The sequence below is a fragment of the Mirounga leonina genome, unplaced genomic scaffold (assembly GCF_011800145.1).
Source record: "Mirounga leonina isolate KUSES-001 unplaced genomic scaffold, KU_Mleo_1.0 Mir_127, whole genome shotgun sequence".
In the NCBI taxonomy this organism is placed as follows: Eukaryota; Metazoa; Chordata; class Mammalia; order Carnivora; family Phocidae; genus Mirounga; species Mirounga leonina.
This window is the reverse complement of record NW_023270316.1, coordinates 12,332,033-12,348,750: the sequence shown is the minus strand read 5'-3', so window position 1 is coordinate 12,348,750 and position 16,718 is coordinate 12,332,033. Positions and strand designations below refer to the sequence as shown.

Below are 16,718 nucleotides of genomic sequence, written 5' to 3'. Positions count from 1 at the left end.
GTTCTAATTTGGGTCTGTTTCACATTTTTTAACTTGTTGCTTTACATGATGTGTAAATATCTATAATATCTTTATTTAATATATATATTTATGGATGGACATGAATATATATGCTTAATAGCGTATTTTATTTTTTAACTAGCAAAGGTAAGGTGGGCGTGTTGTTTTTGGATCACTATTTAGTAAGTGGCTGGGGAGAGTTTACTTAGGATAAAATGAGAAAACAGGGCCAGTGCCATTCAGCACACAGCTCAGATGGACCATCCAGAGTCTAGAAAAGCGGGAGGTGTTCAGCCTGCTGCAGCCTCAACTGTCACACCCTTATAGGCCTGTTCTAGTCCCTAAATGTTTTTTTTTTTTTTTAAACCAATCTAAGGCCAAAGGTCTATGTCTCCTATTTCTTCTGCAGTCCTTGTAGATACAGCTTTTGAGTAGCAGCACTGGGATTGGTAAGTCCTCTTGGAACCTAACACTCCTCTGATAGTGAGACAAGAACTGGGCGTGGCTGGATGTGGACAGAAAGCACTTCAGAGATGAGTGTCCTTGCGGTGGATTTGTACGAAGTACTGTGGAAGTGTTTCATGAGGCTAATAGCCATATCAAAAAACATGTGGTTAGTGTAATCACAGTATTTTTGAGAGCTGTGTTGCAACAGCAGCATTGTTTAAGAGAGAAAAACTAATTCCAAGGATGTCTGTGAGGTGTCCATGGACTATACGGATTTCACTCAGTGTGAAAGTCCTGAGTCTTGTGATGGTAACTGGAGACGTGGAGGAGCCAAGGAGAGCCCGATAATACAGAAAATGCAGAGCCTGTACCTGAGCCCACCAGGCCCATGTGAGCTGGGATGCCCTCTGCCTTCCTTTCGGGCCCCATCCTTCCTCCTCTCCCTCAGAGTCACTCAGCTCCAGCCACGCCAGCCTGCTGGTCGTCCCCTGAATGTGCTGAGTTCAAGCAGCCCCGCCACTGACCTTGGCCCTGACAGCCCTTCTCCCTCCAGATGTTTGCATGGTCTACCCCCTCACCTCCTCAAGTCTGGACTGAAGTGTCACCTCCTCAGTGAGGCCTCCCCGGGCTGGCCCATTTAAATTGCAACCCTCCCCAGTCAACCTCACATGTTTGCTCTCCCTTTGCTTTTGTCTAGAACACACATTCACTTCCAACACAGGTATGTTCACCATTATGTGTACTGCTTACCATCTGTCTCCTTCTGCTGGAAGGTCAACTGCGGAGACCTCTGTTTTGTTACTATGCCAGGTTGGAACACTGCCAATGCTCCACACATTTTGTTGAATTCATGAATGTGTTACTGCCCAAGTGGCTAAATGAAAGAGCAAAGTGGCCTGGAAGGTAGAGAATTAGATGACTGACTGAGCGAGTCATCATGTTACTAAAAAAATGACTGGCCCTTGTGCTGGGCAGCCCTTCCAGAAGGAGGATGAGGAGAGGTGGCTGAGAGGTGTGGCTGCCTGTACAGGCTGGTGAGCCTGAACAGAACGCGAAGAGCAGGAGAATATTTCTGCCCCTAGTGGGAGTCTTGGCAGGATTTGGAAGACTCTGGAATAGTGACTGGAAAGAACCTCTACAGCAGGAGTTCTACAACAGGAGGAGAGGAGGGGGTCAGCAAGGGGCCTGCAGGGTGATCACTAGGTTTTCCAAATGATCTCACAACTGCAATGCACTGACTGACCTATCCAGGGAAGTGAGCCCTTGCCGGGTTCCGAGGGCAGGGAGAGCCAGGGCTCCCCCACAACTTGGACGGTCAAAGGTCTGGTTTGAAGCAAAGCAATGAAGAACCTAAAGGATTAATAACTAAGGGAAAATTCTCAAGTTCAAAGTCTTCAGAATATCCTGGTCTGTGTATCTTTAACTGAAGGTTGATATAGAACTTGTGTGCTTTTAAAGATTTTATTTATTTATTTACTTATTTATTTATTTTTTAAATTTATTTATGTATTTAGAGCTCACACAAGTGCGGGGAGAGAGATAGGGAGAATCCCAAGCAGACTCCCCACTAAGCGTGGATCCCAGTGAACGCTATCTCATGACCCTGCGATCATGACCTGAGCCGAAATCAAGAGCTGAACACCTGACTGAGTCACCCAGGCGCCCCTAGCTTATGTGTTTTTAGTAGCATTTTTCAACCGTTCTCTAAATCTTTATGCTACCCAAAAACTATGCTTTTGATATTTTGAGATCGTTCAGGGTAAAAACTGTACTTTTTTTTTTTTTGGTGTTTTGTTGTACTGTAATATCCTCTGGCTCATCAGCAGCCTTAAAAGGCAAGGGGCTCAATGGTGGATAAGATCCAGCATAATCCAGCAAAATAAAGTACATTCTTTCCCCTCCTGGGTATAATTTACAAAGTTCTTTAACACAAGATGGATAGTGTAACCCTCATTTTATAGATGAGGGAAGTAAGGCATAGGGAGAGGGTAAGTGACTTGCCCAAGATCACACAGTTGAGTACGGACCCAGCTCTGCAGGACCCAGGCCCAGGCTCTTTTCCGCCCACAGGTTCTCATCCTCACAGCCGAGCCAATGACCCGGGAGGCTATTCGCAGTTGGTGATACTCTCTATTCTTTTCTGGCAGGCAGGGAGCTTGGCTCTTGTTTAGCTAATCAAAAATACTTCTGTGACCAAATGGTAAACTGTAACCCTGAAGAGAATCTGGCCAGAAAACACCCTATGGTAATAACTGTTTATGGATCAGTAATGCTACCTGAGCGGACTCAGCCTAATAAAAAATCCTAACCCTGACTTATCGGTGAACTTGGTTTATTCTGAAGCAGCAATGCTCAAACAGAAGAGGCACCAGAATCACCCAGGGGCTTGTTCAACACAAGCCCCAAACCCAGAGTTTCTGATTCAAGAGACTGGGTGGGGCCCAAGAATCTGTGTTTCTGCTGAGTTCCCAGGTGATGCTGATGCTGCAGGTCCAGGATCAGTGTGATAAGCACTGATTTAAAGTCATAACAGCTAGAGAGATACATATCCTAAGCTAGCAAAGTGACTCCACCTAAAAATGGAGTTGTCTTGTCTAGTAAGAAGAATTTGCTACGTGTCCATTAGAAAAACAACTCACTCACATCTGGGGAGGGGACACCACTGTCGAGGACAATACTCTTTGTGTTTTACATGTTATCTTTACTCTAAAAGCAGGAGTAGGGACCCTTTAAGAATGCAGGCATTTTATTTTTTATTTTAACTTTTATCTCAGTTCCTTCCTAGGAAGGGTAAAAAATTCTGTGATACGCTGTTCCGAGCTATTTTACAATGAGTCATAGTCTTGGGTAATAGCTTTACTGAGATACAAATTCACCCATTTAAAGTGTCCAATTCAGTGGTGAGAGCAGAGCCGCATGTGAAATGCGGCATCTTAACGGTGTTCCTTCCACTCGTCATTCCAGGGTTCCATATTAGTGACCAGGCAGAACACCCAGCAACATCGACTTCAGGACAAGCAATGGGCACCTTCCTGGTTCAGCTTAATGATCACTCTTTGAAACAGTGGATGTAGACACACCTGGCTTTCTGAGCAGGCCTCCTCACTGATTTTTTTTTTTTTTTTTTAAGTCAAGAAAGTGTTCTCTTTTGGGTTATCCCAGTCATGCTACTGACTCTAACCTAAGAGCGGATGATCCAGCTCCCCCAGAGAAGGTAAAAATGACTCCCAGATGACTCTACACTGTCAGGAACTGGGAAATGATGCAAAACACATTTCTGAGAATGGGTTATCGATGGTTACAGTGTCAAAGAATCTATTAAAACTCAGTCACAGCCTAATGGATGGCCTCTGAATGTAGTGAGCTTCCTTGCAGTGGAGGTATTCAAACTGAAGTTGGCCAGCCACTCTCAGAGATGAGGTGGAAGGACTCCAGCCTCACATCCCATTTATTCACTCAGTCTACAATCCCCGAGCAGGTTCATGCTGGGACCTATGTGATAAAGATACAAAAGGGGTCCCTTCCTGTGAAGGAGACATGGAACTGTGTGCAGGGGCTCTTGGGGCCCTGGGCCTAGAGAGGCCTACAGAGGGGTCCACATGGGTTTCAGAAGGAGCCTGTAAATCACCTGAAATTGTGTGCAAATGCACTCTGAGGAGATAAGGACCCACTATTTTCATCAGATTCTAAAAAGGGTCAGTGACTTGATTTTGGATATGAACTTATGGTCTAGTAGAAGAAGAAAGTGCTAACAGATAAGTACAAAAATGCCACGAGTATTCCAAAGTAAGCATTATATAAACGTTGAACTGAAATGGACATGTGAGGAAAGTTAATGAAGCTTGAAGGGCCTTTCATTCTAGAAGTTTCTGGATCCCTTGTGGAGAGCGCTTTATCTTGGTGTCCAGGCTAACGTCTGTCTGGACGTGATTCTTCAAGGAAGAAGCCGGGGAAACTGTACCTGTCAGTATGGTGCGCCGTTTGCACTGCTCCTCAACGCCGCCCTGCCTCTTCCCAGTCTGAGTGAAGGGCATCTCAAACATGAAGCGGCGAATGTTATGGGACCTCTCAAACTCCGTCTTCCTTTCTTGCAATTCTTTCTCATCAAAGAATGGAACCACATGAGTCACCTGGATGTATGCATACTTGGAATCCAGATCCTTAGGGTTGACCTTTAAATGAATTAACAAAATGGGAGATTGGTGCTATTTGAAGGACTCTTTCCAAGCATCCCTAAGCTTGTCTTTCCACTGTTTATCAATAAAGGATTTGGAGGGGCGCCTGGGTGGCTCAGTCAGTGAAGCGTCCGACTCTTGATTTTGGCTCAGGTCATGATCTCAGGGTTGTGGGATCGAGCCTTCCCGTCACCCTCCCCCCACCCCATCCCTCAGTCAGCTCCACTCCATACTACTCAGCCGGGAGTCTGCCTGTCCCTCTCCCTCTGCCCCTCCCTGTACTCACACGTGCGGATGCACTCTCTCTCTCTCAAATAAATACATAAATAAAATCTTTTAAAAAAAGAAATAAAAGATTTGGAAAAATTTAGAAAAGTTGAAATAGTACAACAGTCACATACTCACAACTTAGAACAATTGCTAATGCTTTGTTTCAAATACACACGTGCATATACACATATGTGGATGGATACTTAGACATATACATACAGACATTTTTTTTAAGCTGAACCATTTCAAAGTGGTATCCATCATGCCACTTCAGCCAGCATCTCCTAAACATGAGGACATTCTCCTTCATGATAATATATTATACTTAATAAAATTAACTTAATTCCATAATTATCACTCAGTACACAGTCCATTAAAGTTTCTCAAATGTGGCTATTTGTGTTTGAACCAGAATCTAATCAATGATCAAATGTAATCTAGAATTCTCCACCTTTTTTTCATGACATTGAATTTTTTTTTTAAGACATCACACTAGTTTTCTTGCTGAATAACGCCCTGTGTGGATTTTTCTGCTGGTTCCTGAACTGTATTTTTATATATTTGGCTTAGAGGGAAAAGTGTTTATTTTAGTAATAATGTTTAACACCTAGAACCTCAAATTATAATTAATCTGTAAAAAGATTAGATGTAAAGAGACATGGATGAATTAATTTAATACAGACACAGACTAAGACTCACCTAACCGGAAATTTAGCTCCTGATTGACTCAGCACATAAATGCTTTTAGAACTGCATTGCTAGGGTGCCTGGGTGGCTCAGTTGGTTAAGCGACTGCCTTCGGCTCAGGTCATGATCCTGGAGTCCCGGGATCAAGTCCCGCATCGGGCTCCCTGCTCAGCAGGGAGTTTGCTTCGTCCTCTGACCCTATCCCCTCTCATGTGTTCTCTTGCTCTCATTCTCTCTCTCTCAAATAAATAAATAAAATCTTTAAAAAAAAAAAAAAGAACTGCATTGCTAACATCTGTGATGTACCAGAACATGAAACACAGGCATTTCCCACACAAGCACAATAGCTAATTTATTAGGGAGACAAGTCAATTTTGCACAAATGAATTGTATTTAAGCTTGTAGAGCAATAAAAGGAGGTCTGACAGAAATGACTGCAGAGAATTTGGAGAAAATTCTGGAACTGGGGCTAGCAAATGAGGCCAAGAAGATTTAGCTGGTCTCAAGTTATCAGGCACCACTGTCCTCTCAACAGGGATGTATGTGAAGAAAAATGAAAAATAGATGGAATGTGCCTAAAACTTTGGAATTTAAGAAAATACAAAATGTCATGAGTTATTACTTCTATTTTAGAAACAGCCATCTGGCCAATCACTATAACTGTCCTCAAACCTATGAAATGTAACTCTCCTTAGCAGAAACAATTTAAAAGCAGTGGAAATGCACGTGCTTGCCTATTTCTTCAGGGGTATTTCCCTAGTCTTCATTTCCAAAGTTGTATGTACATATCAGTAGGAGGAGCAGAGGATAGGTGTTTGGGGGCAGAAGATCGCACGAGAGCCCCGAGAAGAGGTTATAATGTTAAAGCCACAACTTGACTTGGACAAAGGTTTCGGTTTCAGAGAAAAGCAGCCAATCAGATGTGAGTAGTCTGGTCTAAGAAAAAAGGAGGTCTTCATAAGGTCGTGTTGAGGTTTCTGGTTAAAAACAGACCAACAGTGTGTGTTTATCCCTTTTCCTTTGTGCAACTCTGTTAAAATGCAGTACAGAATTAACCTGTGAGGACCAAGGAAAGAGGAGAGAAGACAGCAGTGGGTGAGAGCGTTTACTGAATTTCTAGAAGGCACTTGAATGGAGGTGTGCTACCCAACTTGGCAGAGACACTGTTTTCCCATGCAGGTAGGACAAGGAAGAGTTCTGAGGAAAACAGCACCCAGTAACAATAGAAGTTCTAGTCTTAAGTTCCCACAGAGAGGAGTAACCAGTGAGTCAGAGCACTTCTCAGAAGCCTGCTGCTACGGACTGAACATCTGTCCCCCACAAATTCTCAGGGTGAAATCTTAACCTCCAATGTGATGGTATTGACAGGGAGGAGGTGATTAGGTCATGAGGGTGAAGCCCCCATGAATGGGATTCATGCCCTTATAATAGGGGCCCCACAGAGCTCCCTCACCCCATCCACATGTGAGGACACAGTGAGGAGACGGTCGTCTGTGAACCAGGAAGAACTCACCAGGCACAGAATCTGCCGGCGCTTTATCCCGGACTTCCCAACTGCTGCAACTATGAGAAATTTCTGTTGTTTATAAGCTGTCCAGTCTCTGGTGTTTGTTACAGCAGCCTGAATGGACTGAAGTCCACAGAGGGCTAGCAATAGGATTAGGGTGACTGGCAGAGGTACAGGGTGGAAACCAGAGCGAGTGGCCAAAGTCTATTTGGAGTGGCCAAACTCCAGGTTCCCTTCCCTAGTCCCCGCCCCACAAGAGAGAAGAGGTTACTCCTTGGAGAAACTGGTCTGGAAAAAGTCTAAATGGGTTTACCAGTCTTAGCAGAAAGCAAGGGCAAAGGTACAGAGCAGAACACAGGGTGAGCAGGTCAAAGCTTGGAGGTCGAACATGGGACCTTCAACCCTTGCTCATGTCCTGCATCCAGATTCCAGAATTACCTGCTTCCTTGTCCCCTCTCTACCACTTGGGCAGGAAACTGGAAGAATCTTCCCTGGAGAAAAAAAGGGCCTCAAGGAAACAGATTTCAGAGACTAGGGATTCCAAAGCAGGGCTCAGGATGGAAAATGAACTAGGGATTCTCTAAAAGGGTGAACTTAGAAGGACACAGAGCTTAACACTGCTGGAAATTGAGTAGGAGGATATTTTTGTTTGCTTAATATTTAATATTTATTTATTTACATTATTTTTGTTTTTTATTTTTAAAGATTTATTTATTTTAAAGAGAGTGTGTGTGTGCGTGAGCCAGGGGGAGGGGCAGGGGGAGAAAAATCTTCAAGCTGACTCCCCACTGAGCGCTAGCCAAGCCCCACACAGGGCTCGATCCCATGACTCATGATATCATGACCTGAACCAAAACCAAGAGTCAGATGCCTAACTGACTGAGCTACCCAGGAGCCCCAATTTTTATTATTTTTACATTGAAGTATAATTGACACACAGTATTACATTAGTTTCAGGTGTACAATGTAGTGAGATTCAACATCTCTATACAGTAGGCCGTGCTCACCACAAATGCAGCTACCATCTGTCCCCACACGACACCACCACAGTACCATATGCCTTATGCTGTGCCTCTAACTGGAAGCCCACATCTCCTACTTACCTTCAGCCATTTTGTCCATCCCTCCACCCCCTTCCCTTTTGGCAACCATCCAGTTTGTTCTCTGTATTTATAGGTCTGATTCTGCTTTTTGTTTGTTTATGCACTTGTTTGGCTTTTTAGTTAGCAGGAGGACATTTAAAAAAAATTTTTTTTTTTTTAAGATTTTATTTATTTATCTGAGAGAGAGAATGGGAGACAGAGAGCATGAGAGGGGGAGGATCAGAGGGAGAAGCAGACTCCCCGCTGAGGAGGGAGCCCAATGCGGGACTCGATCCCGGGACTCCAGGATCATGACCTGAGCCGAAGGCAGTCGCTCAACCAACTGAGCCACCCAGGCGCCCAGCTAGAGGACATTTTTAATGCAAAAGACAGGAGCTCTATCTCGTCCTGAATTTCAGGAAGCAAAGGGATGCCCAACTTCCTGGAGATATCCTGAAGACAGTGGAACACATAAATATACAGGAGAAATGTGTAGTTTCAGAAAAGGTCTTCATAAGAGCAATACAGCAGAGGGCAGTCTCTCCAAACAGAAAGTAGATCTCATTCCTACAAATGTGCTGGCTAGTTAGTTCCTTCCTTGGTCTGTCAGCCTGTCCATCTGTCCATCATCATACTGAAAATGGTATATCCTTTCAGATGTTACTTTGTAAAATAATGTCTTTTTTTCCTCAAGATTTTATTTATTTATTTGTCAGAGAGAGCGAGCGATCACAAGCAGGGGGAGTGGCAGGTAGAGGGAGAAGTAGGCACCCCGCTGACCAAGGAGCCGGATGCGGAACTTGAACCCAGGACCCTAGGATTATAACCTGAGCCAAAGGCAGATGCTTAACCCCATCTGAGCCACCCAGGCTTTTTAAAATTATGAAATCTTGGGGCGCCTGGGTGGCTCAGTCGTTAAGCGTCTGCCTTCGGCTCAGGTCATGATCCCAGGGTCCTGGGATCGAGCCCTGCATCGGGCTCCCTGCTCAGCGGGAAGTCTGCTTCTCCCTCTCCCACTACCCTCTGCTTGTGTTCCCTCTCTCGCTGTGTCTCTCTCTCTGTCAAATAAATAAATAAAATCTTAAAAAAAAAAAAAATAAATAAATAAATAAATTAATTAAATTAAATTAAATTAAATTATGAAATCTTTACTTAATGAAGGACATCGGAAAGCACAGAAAGGTGTCAGGAAGAAAAAAAACTACACTTGCTACTCAAGGCCAACCATTCTTAATTTTCCTGTTTTTTTTTCCCCGTATACACATTTATGAATATATAACCAGCCATACATAATCAATCAATACAGTATTATATTGCTATATTTCCAAACATAGTCATACCTTGCCAGAATCCTGTATCATTTTGACATTTTCAGAACCAAATTTATCTGAGTAAAGTTTAAGAAGTCTCTGGGAAATTTCTGACAGAGGTGTGAGTTTGGGTTCTTTGTAAATATACTCTTTTCCATCTTCATCTTCAAAGAATCCCTGTGACATAAAGCACAATTAGAGCTATTCCCAACTATAAGCCCCAGGCTTACCACCCAGGAAGGATTCTTGTGTTATAAGGGTTAAAAAAAAAAAGGCGGGGTGGGGTAGGGAGGATGATTCTAAAATAAAATCCTACTTAAACAGGCTTTCTGAAGAGGAAGGAAAATGATAATAATGTGGAGTCGGGGTGCAAAAATAAAGGAAAACACAAAACTGCAAACTCATTCAAGAATGCTGTCATTAAGTGTTGAGTGAAATGGAGGACTGGAGACTCAAGACTGTTCTCTCGGGATCTAATGATGGGATTCAAGCCTGTTTCACATTCCCAAGAAGCAGAGCTCACTAAGAAATGATTCGGCAGCCTGCTCCGGGCAGGCCTCGGAAATGCATAGAACCCCCCTCTCACTGGCCTCCCCCATTGACATAAGGACTTTACGGCATAAACAGAAACATTCCAGTCTGAAGCAGGTTCGGCAAAAGTTATCTGAAGTTCGCATAAATTCTATTTTGCTCTACTTATGAGAAAAATATGAAAGGGCTGGAGCATAATATCAGAAAATATTTTCACTATCACCAGTTAGCATGTGGTTTAAGCACCAATCATGTCTGAATACAACAAGGCTTAGAATTGCATGGGAAGTGAAAAAGGTTGAAAATTTTGAAGTCCAGATTGGGGTTAATACTTGAAATAAATGAAAAAAAAGTTTCTCATCTAAAATAAAAATGGTGCAAAAAACACAGTATATTAAAAAAAAATGCAGGCTAACATGAGACAACACCCACATCAAACTAGGAGTTTAGATGCAGTAATTTCACTACATTAACTTGCTTTTTAAGCATTTACTATAATTACCTCCACATCTGTTTCACTGTCTGTAAACTGGTATTGCTATAAAGTTATAAAAGACAATAACAGGATAAATTGAAGGTTATATAATGCTCACAGAAAACCACACACCCTAAATAAATGGATTATAATTTAATACCATTTAATCATGTTAGAGACTTGGAGGTTAAACTTGCAGTTAAATTTAAATGAACCCTTTTCTACAGGGTTTCTGAACTATGACAATGGTAAATATACTTGTGGAGATATTATACTACAGAAGATAGAGATGCGCAGGGAAGCAAGGAAACCAGAAAGTCTTAATTTTGGTTTTAAAACATGCAGTATAGAAGTGTAAGGAAATAGGTGATTTATTTCTGTAAATAGAATAAAATGTTAAATTTTTTTTTTTTTTTTTGAATTTGTAATGACTGGACAGATATACATACAGACTGGAAAAGGAAACTTGCGAACCACACTGAGGTACCAAAGGTGGTGCTAAAAATGTCTTATGGAGGGAGAACTTACCGCTGCCTTAAGACAGTAATAAAGAAAAGACAGGAAGAAAGAAAAAAAAGCAGAAAGTTTACTGCCGCGGAAGATAAGAATCATACTAAATATGACAAATTCATCAAATTAGCATTTATAGAAAATACAAAATTTACAAAATACAAATTTATAGAATTAAAAATAACAAAAACAAAAACAAGGACTTAGGAGGGCCTACAGAACAGAGAGGAGGCTCACCTGTCCAAAGAAGGCCACTCGGAAGTATGTCCCCAGGAGCCTGCGGCCTGAGTGCATGACCTCAGTCACTTTGCTGTAGGCCCGGTGCAGTGTGTCATACAGATGGGCCAGCCTCTGAAAGGCAGAACAAAACCCATTTCTTCCCACTTGCAACTAGGAGAATCAGTTTTAAAACAATTAAATGAGATCACAGAGGTAAAAATTTCTTGGACTTGAGTAAAAGAAACAACGCACAGACACACACACAAAATCAAGACTGTCTCGACTGCACAATTGGTAACAACCATTTTTCAATTATAATATTTTCTACCCAAAGAGCCATTTTGCATATTGAGGATCCATCAAATCTCCACATTGCAGTAAGCACCTTCTGTTTTCAAGTTAACATGAAATGTCGGAGACGGTAAAGTCCTATGATGACGTTTTTAGTCTTTGCTTTTCCTACTTCTCTGATAAGTTACAAGAAGCTGGACAGCCTCCCCAGGGAGGCTGGCAGGGACAATGGCTTCCCATGCCGATGGAGCAAGGAGCAGCTCTAAGGAAGAAGGCACCCAGTGATTATAAAACTCTGTTCTTGGTAACCTTTCAAAAATGGAGTGGCACAATTACCAATCCTTGTTTTTTGAGATTTGGGACCTGTATAGAGGTGGGGCCCGTGTGGGCCACGTATAATGCTCTGCAGGTGGTGACCTCCAGCATCACACGGAGGGTCAGAGACCACGGGTCATCTCTGATCGTGGCCTGCTTGCTCTCTTTGCATGTAAGAAGGTTTGGGTGCATGTGTCACCCCACTGTCCTCTCAAACAGGAAAAAACAAACCACTCTGATACCTCAAAATCTCTCCGTTTCTCGTAAATGGGGATGATGAGTTTATAGATGTCAGCAATTAGCTCATAGCGTTCAGCCTTCCAGAGTCCATCTGCACACTGCTCTAGAAGCTCCATGAGCACATCCTGATCAAAAAAGAAGGCCACCGGTCAGAAAAGAGTGTTATAGGAAACATGACATTGTATTCTTTGCAGAATGCTTAACCAATTAAGATGGTTAGGAGGAAAATGTCAAAATACATTATTTCTAAACACAAACTTCCACACTTGTAGTAAACAGCTCATCACTATGTTCTTTTTTAATTAGCCATTTTTCAATCATTTACAAGCAGAAATGAAGGGTCACACCGTATGCCTGTGTAATAGTTATATACCACGGGGAAAAAACGGACACTGATAGCTTCACACAGGCTCTCAATTTGTGTTAGTTCTATTTTTATAATTATAATTTAGAAAATTTTTTTTCCTGGGGCACCTGGGTGGCTCAGTTGGTTGGGGTCTGACTCTTGATTTTGGCTTAGATCATGATCTCAGGGTCATGGGATTGAGCCCTCCGTTGGGCTCCGTGCTTGGCGGGGAGCCTACTTGAGATTCTCTCTCTCCCTCTCCCCCCCTCCCTGCTCGCTCTCTCTCTCTAAAGTAAATAAACAAATCTTAAAAAAAAAAGAAATATTTTTTTTTCCTTTCTGAGAAACAATGACAATGCTGAGACATGAAATTACTAAGTGTGACTTCAACCCAAGTTAAGCATCTCAGAGCAATTTAGTGATGGCACATGGTAGGCATGACGCCTGCCTCACCAACAACCTTTCCTCCTTTCCTTGGAGGTTTCTATCTACTGAAGTTTGGGTAGTCACCCAGCCTCTATTAAAGTCCTTGGACTCTGGAGGAGCTAACACTTTCCATGACTCAGGGGTTGGTACACGTGGCTCAGGTGTAAACTAATCAGCATAAATCTATTTCCTGGCCACAGTCATTGTTTCATCATCCGTGGACATGTGACCTAAATGGGCCAATCAGGGTGAATTTTAGGACCCTGTCCTGGAAGGCTGGGACAGAAGTGTTCTCATCAGCCCAGACATGACAGGCAGCAAGGAACCTGACTGGGGCTGACATCCTGAGAGCCAGGCAGGGGCCCATGTGCCTTAGTAACAGTGGAAAGCTCCCCCTCCTTCCCAAAGCAACTGTATCATGGATAACTCTGTTAAACATTCACACTGATTGCTGTCAATCTTTCTGGAATTTCCTAATTGAAGCCAATTTACTTGACCTTTATTGTTTAAGCCTATTTGAGTGGGGTTTCATTAATGCCATTGAGCAAATTTTCGTGTGCTTCTCTGTCATCTCTATAACTTTGGCAAAGTGTCCAATCGTTGGCTCATTTTTCTACTGGGTTGTTTATTGAGTTTTGAGAGTTCTTTACATATTTTGAATAAAAGTCCTTTTTTTTATTATTATTTTTTAAGATTTTATTTATTTGCGAGAGAGAGAATGAGAGACAGAGAGCATGAGAGGGAGGAGGGTCAGAGGGAGAAGCAGACTCCCTGCTGAGTAGGGAGCCCGATGCGGGACTCGATCCCGGGACTCCAGGATCATGACCTGAGCCGAAGGCAGTCGCTTAACCAACTGAGCCACCCAGGCGCCCTGAATAAAAGTCCTTTACCAGACACATGGTTTGTAATTTTCTCCCAACCTGTGGTTTGTGTCTGGATTTTCTTAACAGTGTCTTTTGAAGAGGAGAAGTTTTTAATTCTGATGAAGTTTAATTTATCAAGTTTTTATTTTCTGGGTTGTGATTTACATACTGAAAAAATCTTTAACACAAGTCCACAAAGATGTTCTCCTTATGTTTTCTTCCAGAAGTTTTATAGTTTTACATTTAAGTCTATGATCCATTGAGTAATTTCTGGATATACATAAAATATGGGTCATTTTTTTAATACGAATGTCTAATTGTTCCAATACCATTTGATGAAGACAATCCTTTCTCCACTGAACTGTCTTTGAATCCTTGTCAAAAATCGGGGGGGTGGGGAGATGGGGTAACGGGTGATGGACATTAAGGAGGGCACGTGATGTAATGAGCACTGGGTGTTATATAAGACTGATTATCACTGAATCACTAACTCTACCTCTGAAACTAATAATATACCATGTGTTAATTAATTAAATTTAAAAAAGAAAAAAGACAAGGGAAGTATTAAAAAATGATCTTATCTAGGTATTAAATATACTATGTGCTCTACTAAAGCAAAGAAAATAAATTATATTATCTGAATGACTGGGGAAAAAACTCAACTGAACCATATGTGTGTGGGTCTATTTCTGGCTTCTCTATTTTGTTCTAATGATAGAGATGTCTAACCTTGTGCCAATACCACCCTGTTTGGATTACTACTCCAGCTTTACAGAAGGGTGTCTCCACAGTGACACTAATGATATGTTGAGCCACACAACTCTTTGTTCTGGAGTCTGTCCTGTGCACTACAGAATGTTTAGCAGCATCCTCAGCCTCTACGACTAGATGCCAGGAGCAGTACCTTCTCCCTTCCCCCTTTCCCCAAACTGTGACATTAAAAAACCATTTCCAGACATTACCAAAAGTTCCCTGGGAGATGGGGGCAAAATTACTCCAATTGAGAACCAATGCTTCATAATAACCTTAAAAGTCAGATAGCGTGACTCTTCGAACTTTTTCAAAACTGCTTTGGCTAGTCTACTTCCTTTGCAATTTTCCATATAAATTTTAGAATTCATTTTGTCAATTTCTACCAAAACTCCAGAAGGGACTTTGATCAGAACTCTCTGAATCTGTCAATCAGTTTTAATAATATAGTGAATTATATTAATTGGTTTTCTAATGTTGAACCAACAGTGCATTCCCAGGGTAAACTCCACTTGGTCATGGTTTATTTTTCTTGTTTATATTTTGTTAGATTAAATCCACTAATATATCTTTTAAGGCTAGTTGCCTTTAAACATGTTTGTATCCTCTATTATACTGTAAATGAAGGACAGGACCTTTGCTTTTCATTCCTAACCTAATGTTTCATTACAGGCCTAATGCTTACAGTTTATAGATCCAAAGAAAATAAATATATACATATTTTTTAAGTAGGCTACACACCCAGTGTGGAGCCCAATGTGGGACTTGAATTCATGACCCTGAGATCAAGACCTGAGGTGAGATCAAGAGTCAGACGCTTAACTGACCGAGCCACCTAGGCCCCTCAAAGATAAACATTTCTAAAGCAGTTGTCAATCAATTTGTCAGAAAATACTGACTTAAAAAAAAAATCTTTAAAGCAAGGCATTTAACTTTTATGTCATGTTTACAACATACAAATCATAAAACCGTCATCAGTGTAACTAAATTCTGAGCCAATACTTATAAAGAGGTATACCAGTTGTCTCACACTTTTATTGCAGGTCTTTTAAGTGCAAACACTAAACATTACATAGTAACTACTGTAACAGCTATAGAGAAAGAAGAAATCAAGAAAGGTTCTAATACCATCTCTTCTTGTGCATTTGTATTATAAAGACATACATCTTTTTTAGTTTTGTCTCAAATCTTTTCCAATGAGAGAATCTGCCCAAGCTAAGCATGACAAATTCTCACACTCCTCTGATTATAAAAAGCTAGATAAAAGCATACAAATAAAACCTGTATAATGTCAGTATCAATATATTTACCTTTCCATATTAGTAAAACTGGTGATATAATAAAGGTCTAACCTAATTTGGTTGTCATGAGGGTCAAATAAAATTTTACCCATCAAAATGCTCTGAAAACTATAAATACTATGTGGTTAAATTCACAGGCCAATTAAATAAATCTCTCCTGTTTCAATCTTCGCTTTCTACTTTGGAGTGATTTTTAAAACTGCTATCTTACTTCCACTGGGCTATGTAATATCCCATAGTGCCACCCACATATTTGGTGGTTAGGAATTTCTTGGAGGAATGAATTAGTCTGCATTTTTCTTAGTAATATAACAATATTATTCATAGCTGCCCTTTGCTGTTGGGAAGTGAGTGAACAGTCCTTTTATCAAAGCCTTGCATTCCTCACACACCTTAGGTCAAAGACGTTGCTACTGGGTAGTTTTTGAGCATCTTCCTTCCCAGTGGTGCTGAGGGACTACAGGTAGAGGTGGAAGAATTCTGGAAGGCTCGATTCCCCATCAGGGATGAGGACAGGTACACCCAAAGCATTCTTCTGATAATGGAAGTCAAATGGAACTTTACCCATTTTAAAACTGTCCTTGTTTAACTTACAGACTACTCATTTGGCCCCTTTTCTCAATATTGGGCTTTGTTCAAAGAGAAATGTAAACTTTCTATAAAAAATTATAATTGGTTCCACTAGTATAGGATAATCCGCACTACAGGTGTGAATACATAGTGATGACACCCTGTTTGTGGACGGGACAGAAGAGACCTACAGATTCTTAATTCCACGCTGTAGCAGTTACAGCACAATAAGCATCTAGAGTCGTTTTAATGTAATCTCACAGAAAATTAAAAATTCTTCTCAAAGATTTATAAAAGTTATAACTAGGCATAGTCACTACCACATTGTTAACCTCTTTCCTTCATTCATTCACACATTTTACCAAGCATCTACTATGTGCAAGGCACTGTGTTTGACATTGGG

The 16,718-nt window shown here is 41.5% G+C and overlaps 1 protein-coding gene across 19 annotated transcripts in view; it reads right to left on the bottom strand.

Annotated features, from left to right (window-relative positions):
• DOCK9 (dedicator of cytokinesis 9) overlaps positions 1 to 16,718 on the bottom strand; it is a 325,732-nt gene that overhangs the window by 48,742 nt on the left and 260,272 nt on the right. For all 19 annotated transcript variants that reach the window (XM_035003134.1, XM_035003138.1, XM_035003141.1 and 16 more), the window contains 4 exons: positions 12,062 to 12,184; positions 11,232 to 11,345; positions 9,509 to 9,655; positions 4,409 to 4,619 (listed from right to left, as the gene is read on the bottom strand). In XM_035003134.1, coding sequence (XP_034859025.1) covers positions 4,409 to 4,619; positions 9,509 to 9,655; positions 11,232 to 11,345; positions 12,062 to 12,184 — 595 coding nt within the window. The remainder of the gene's footprint in view (positions 1 to 4,408; positions 4,620 to 9,508; positions 9,656 to 11,231; positions 11,346 to 12,061; positions 12,185 to 16,718) is intronic.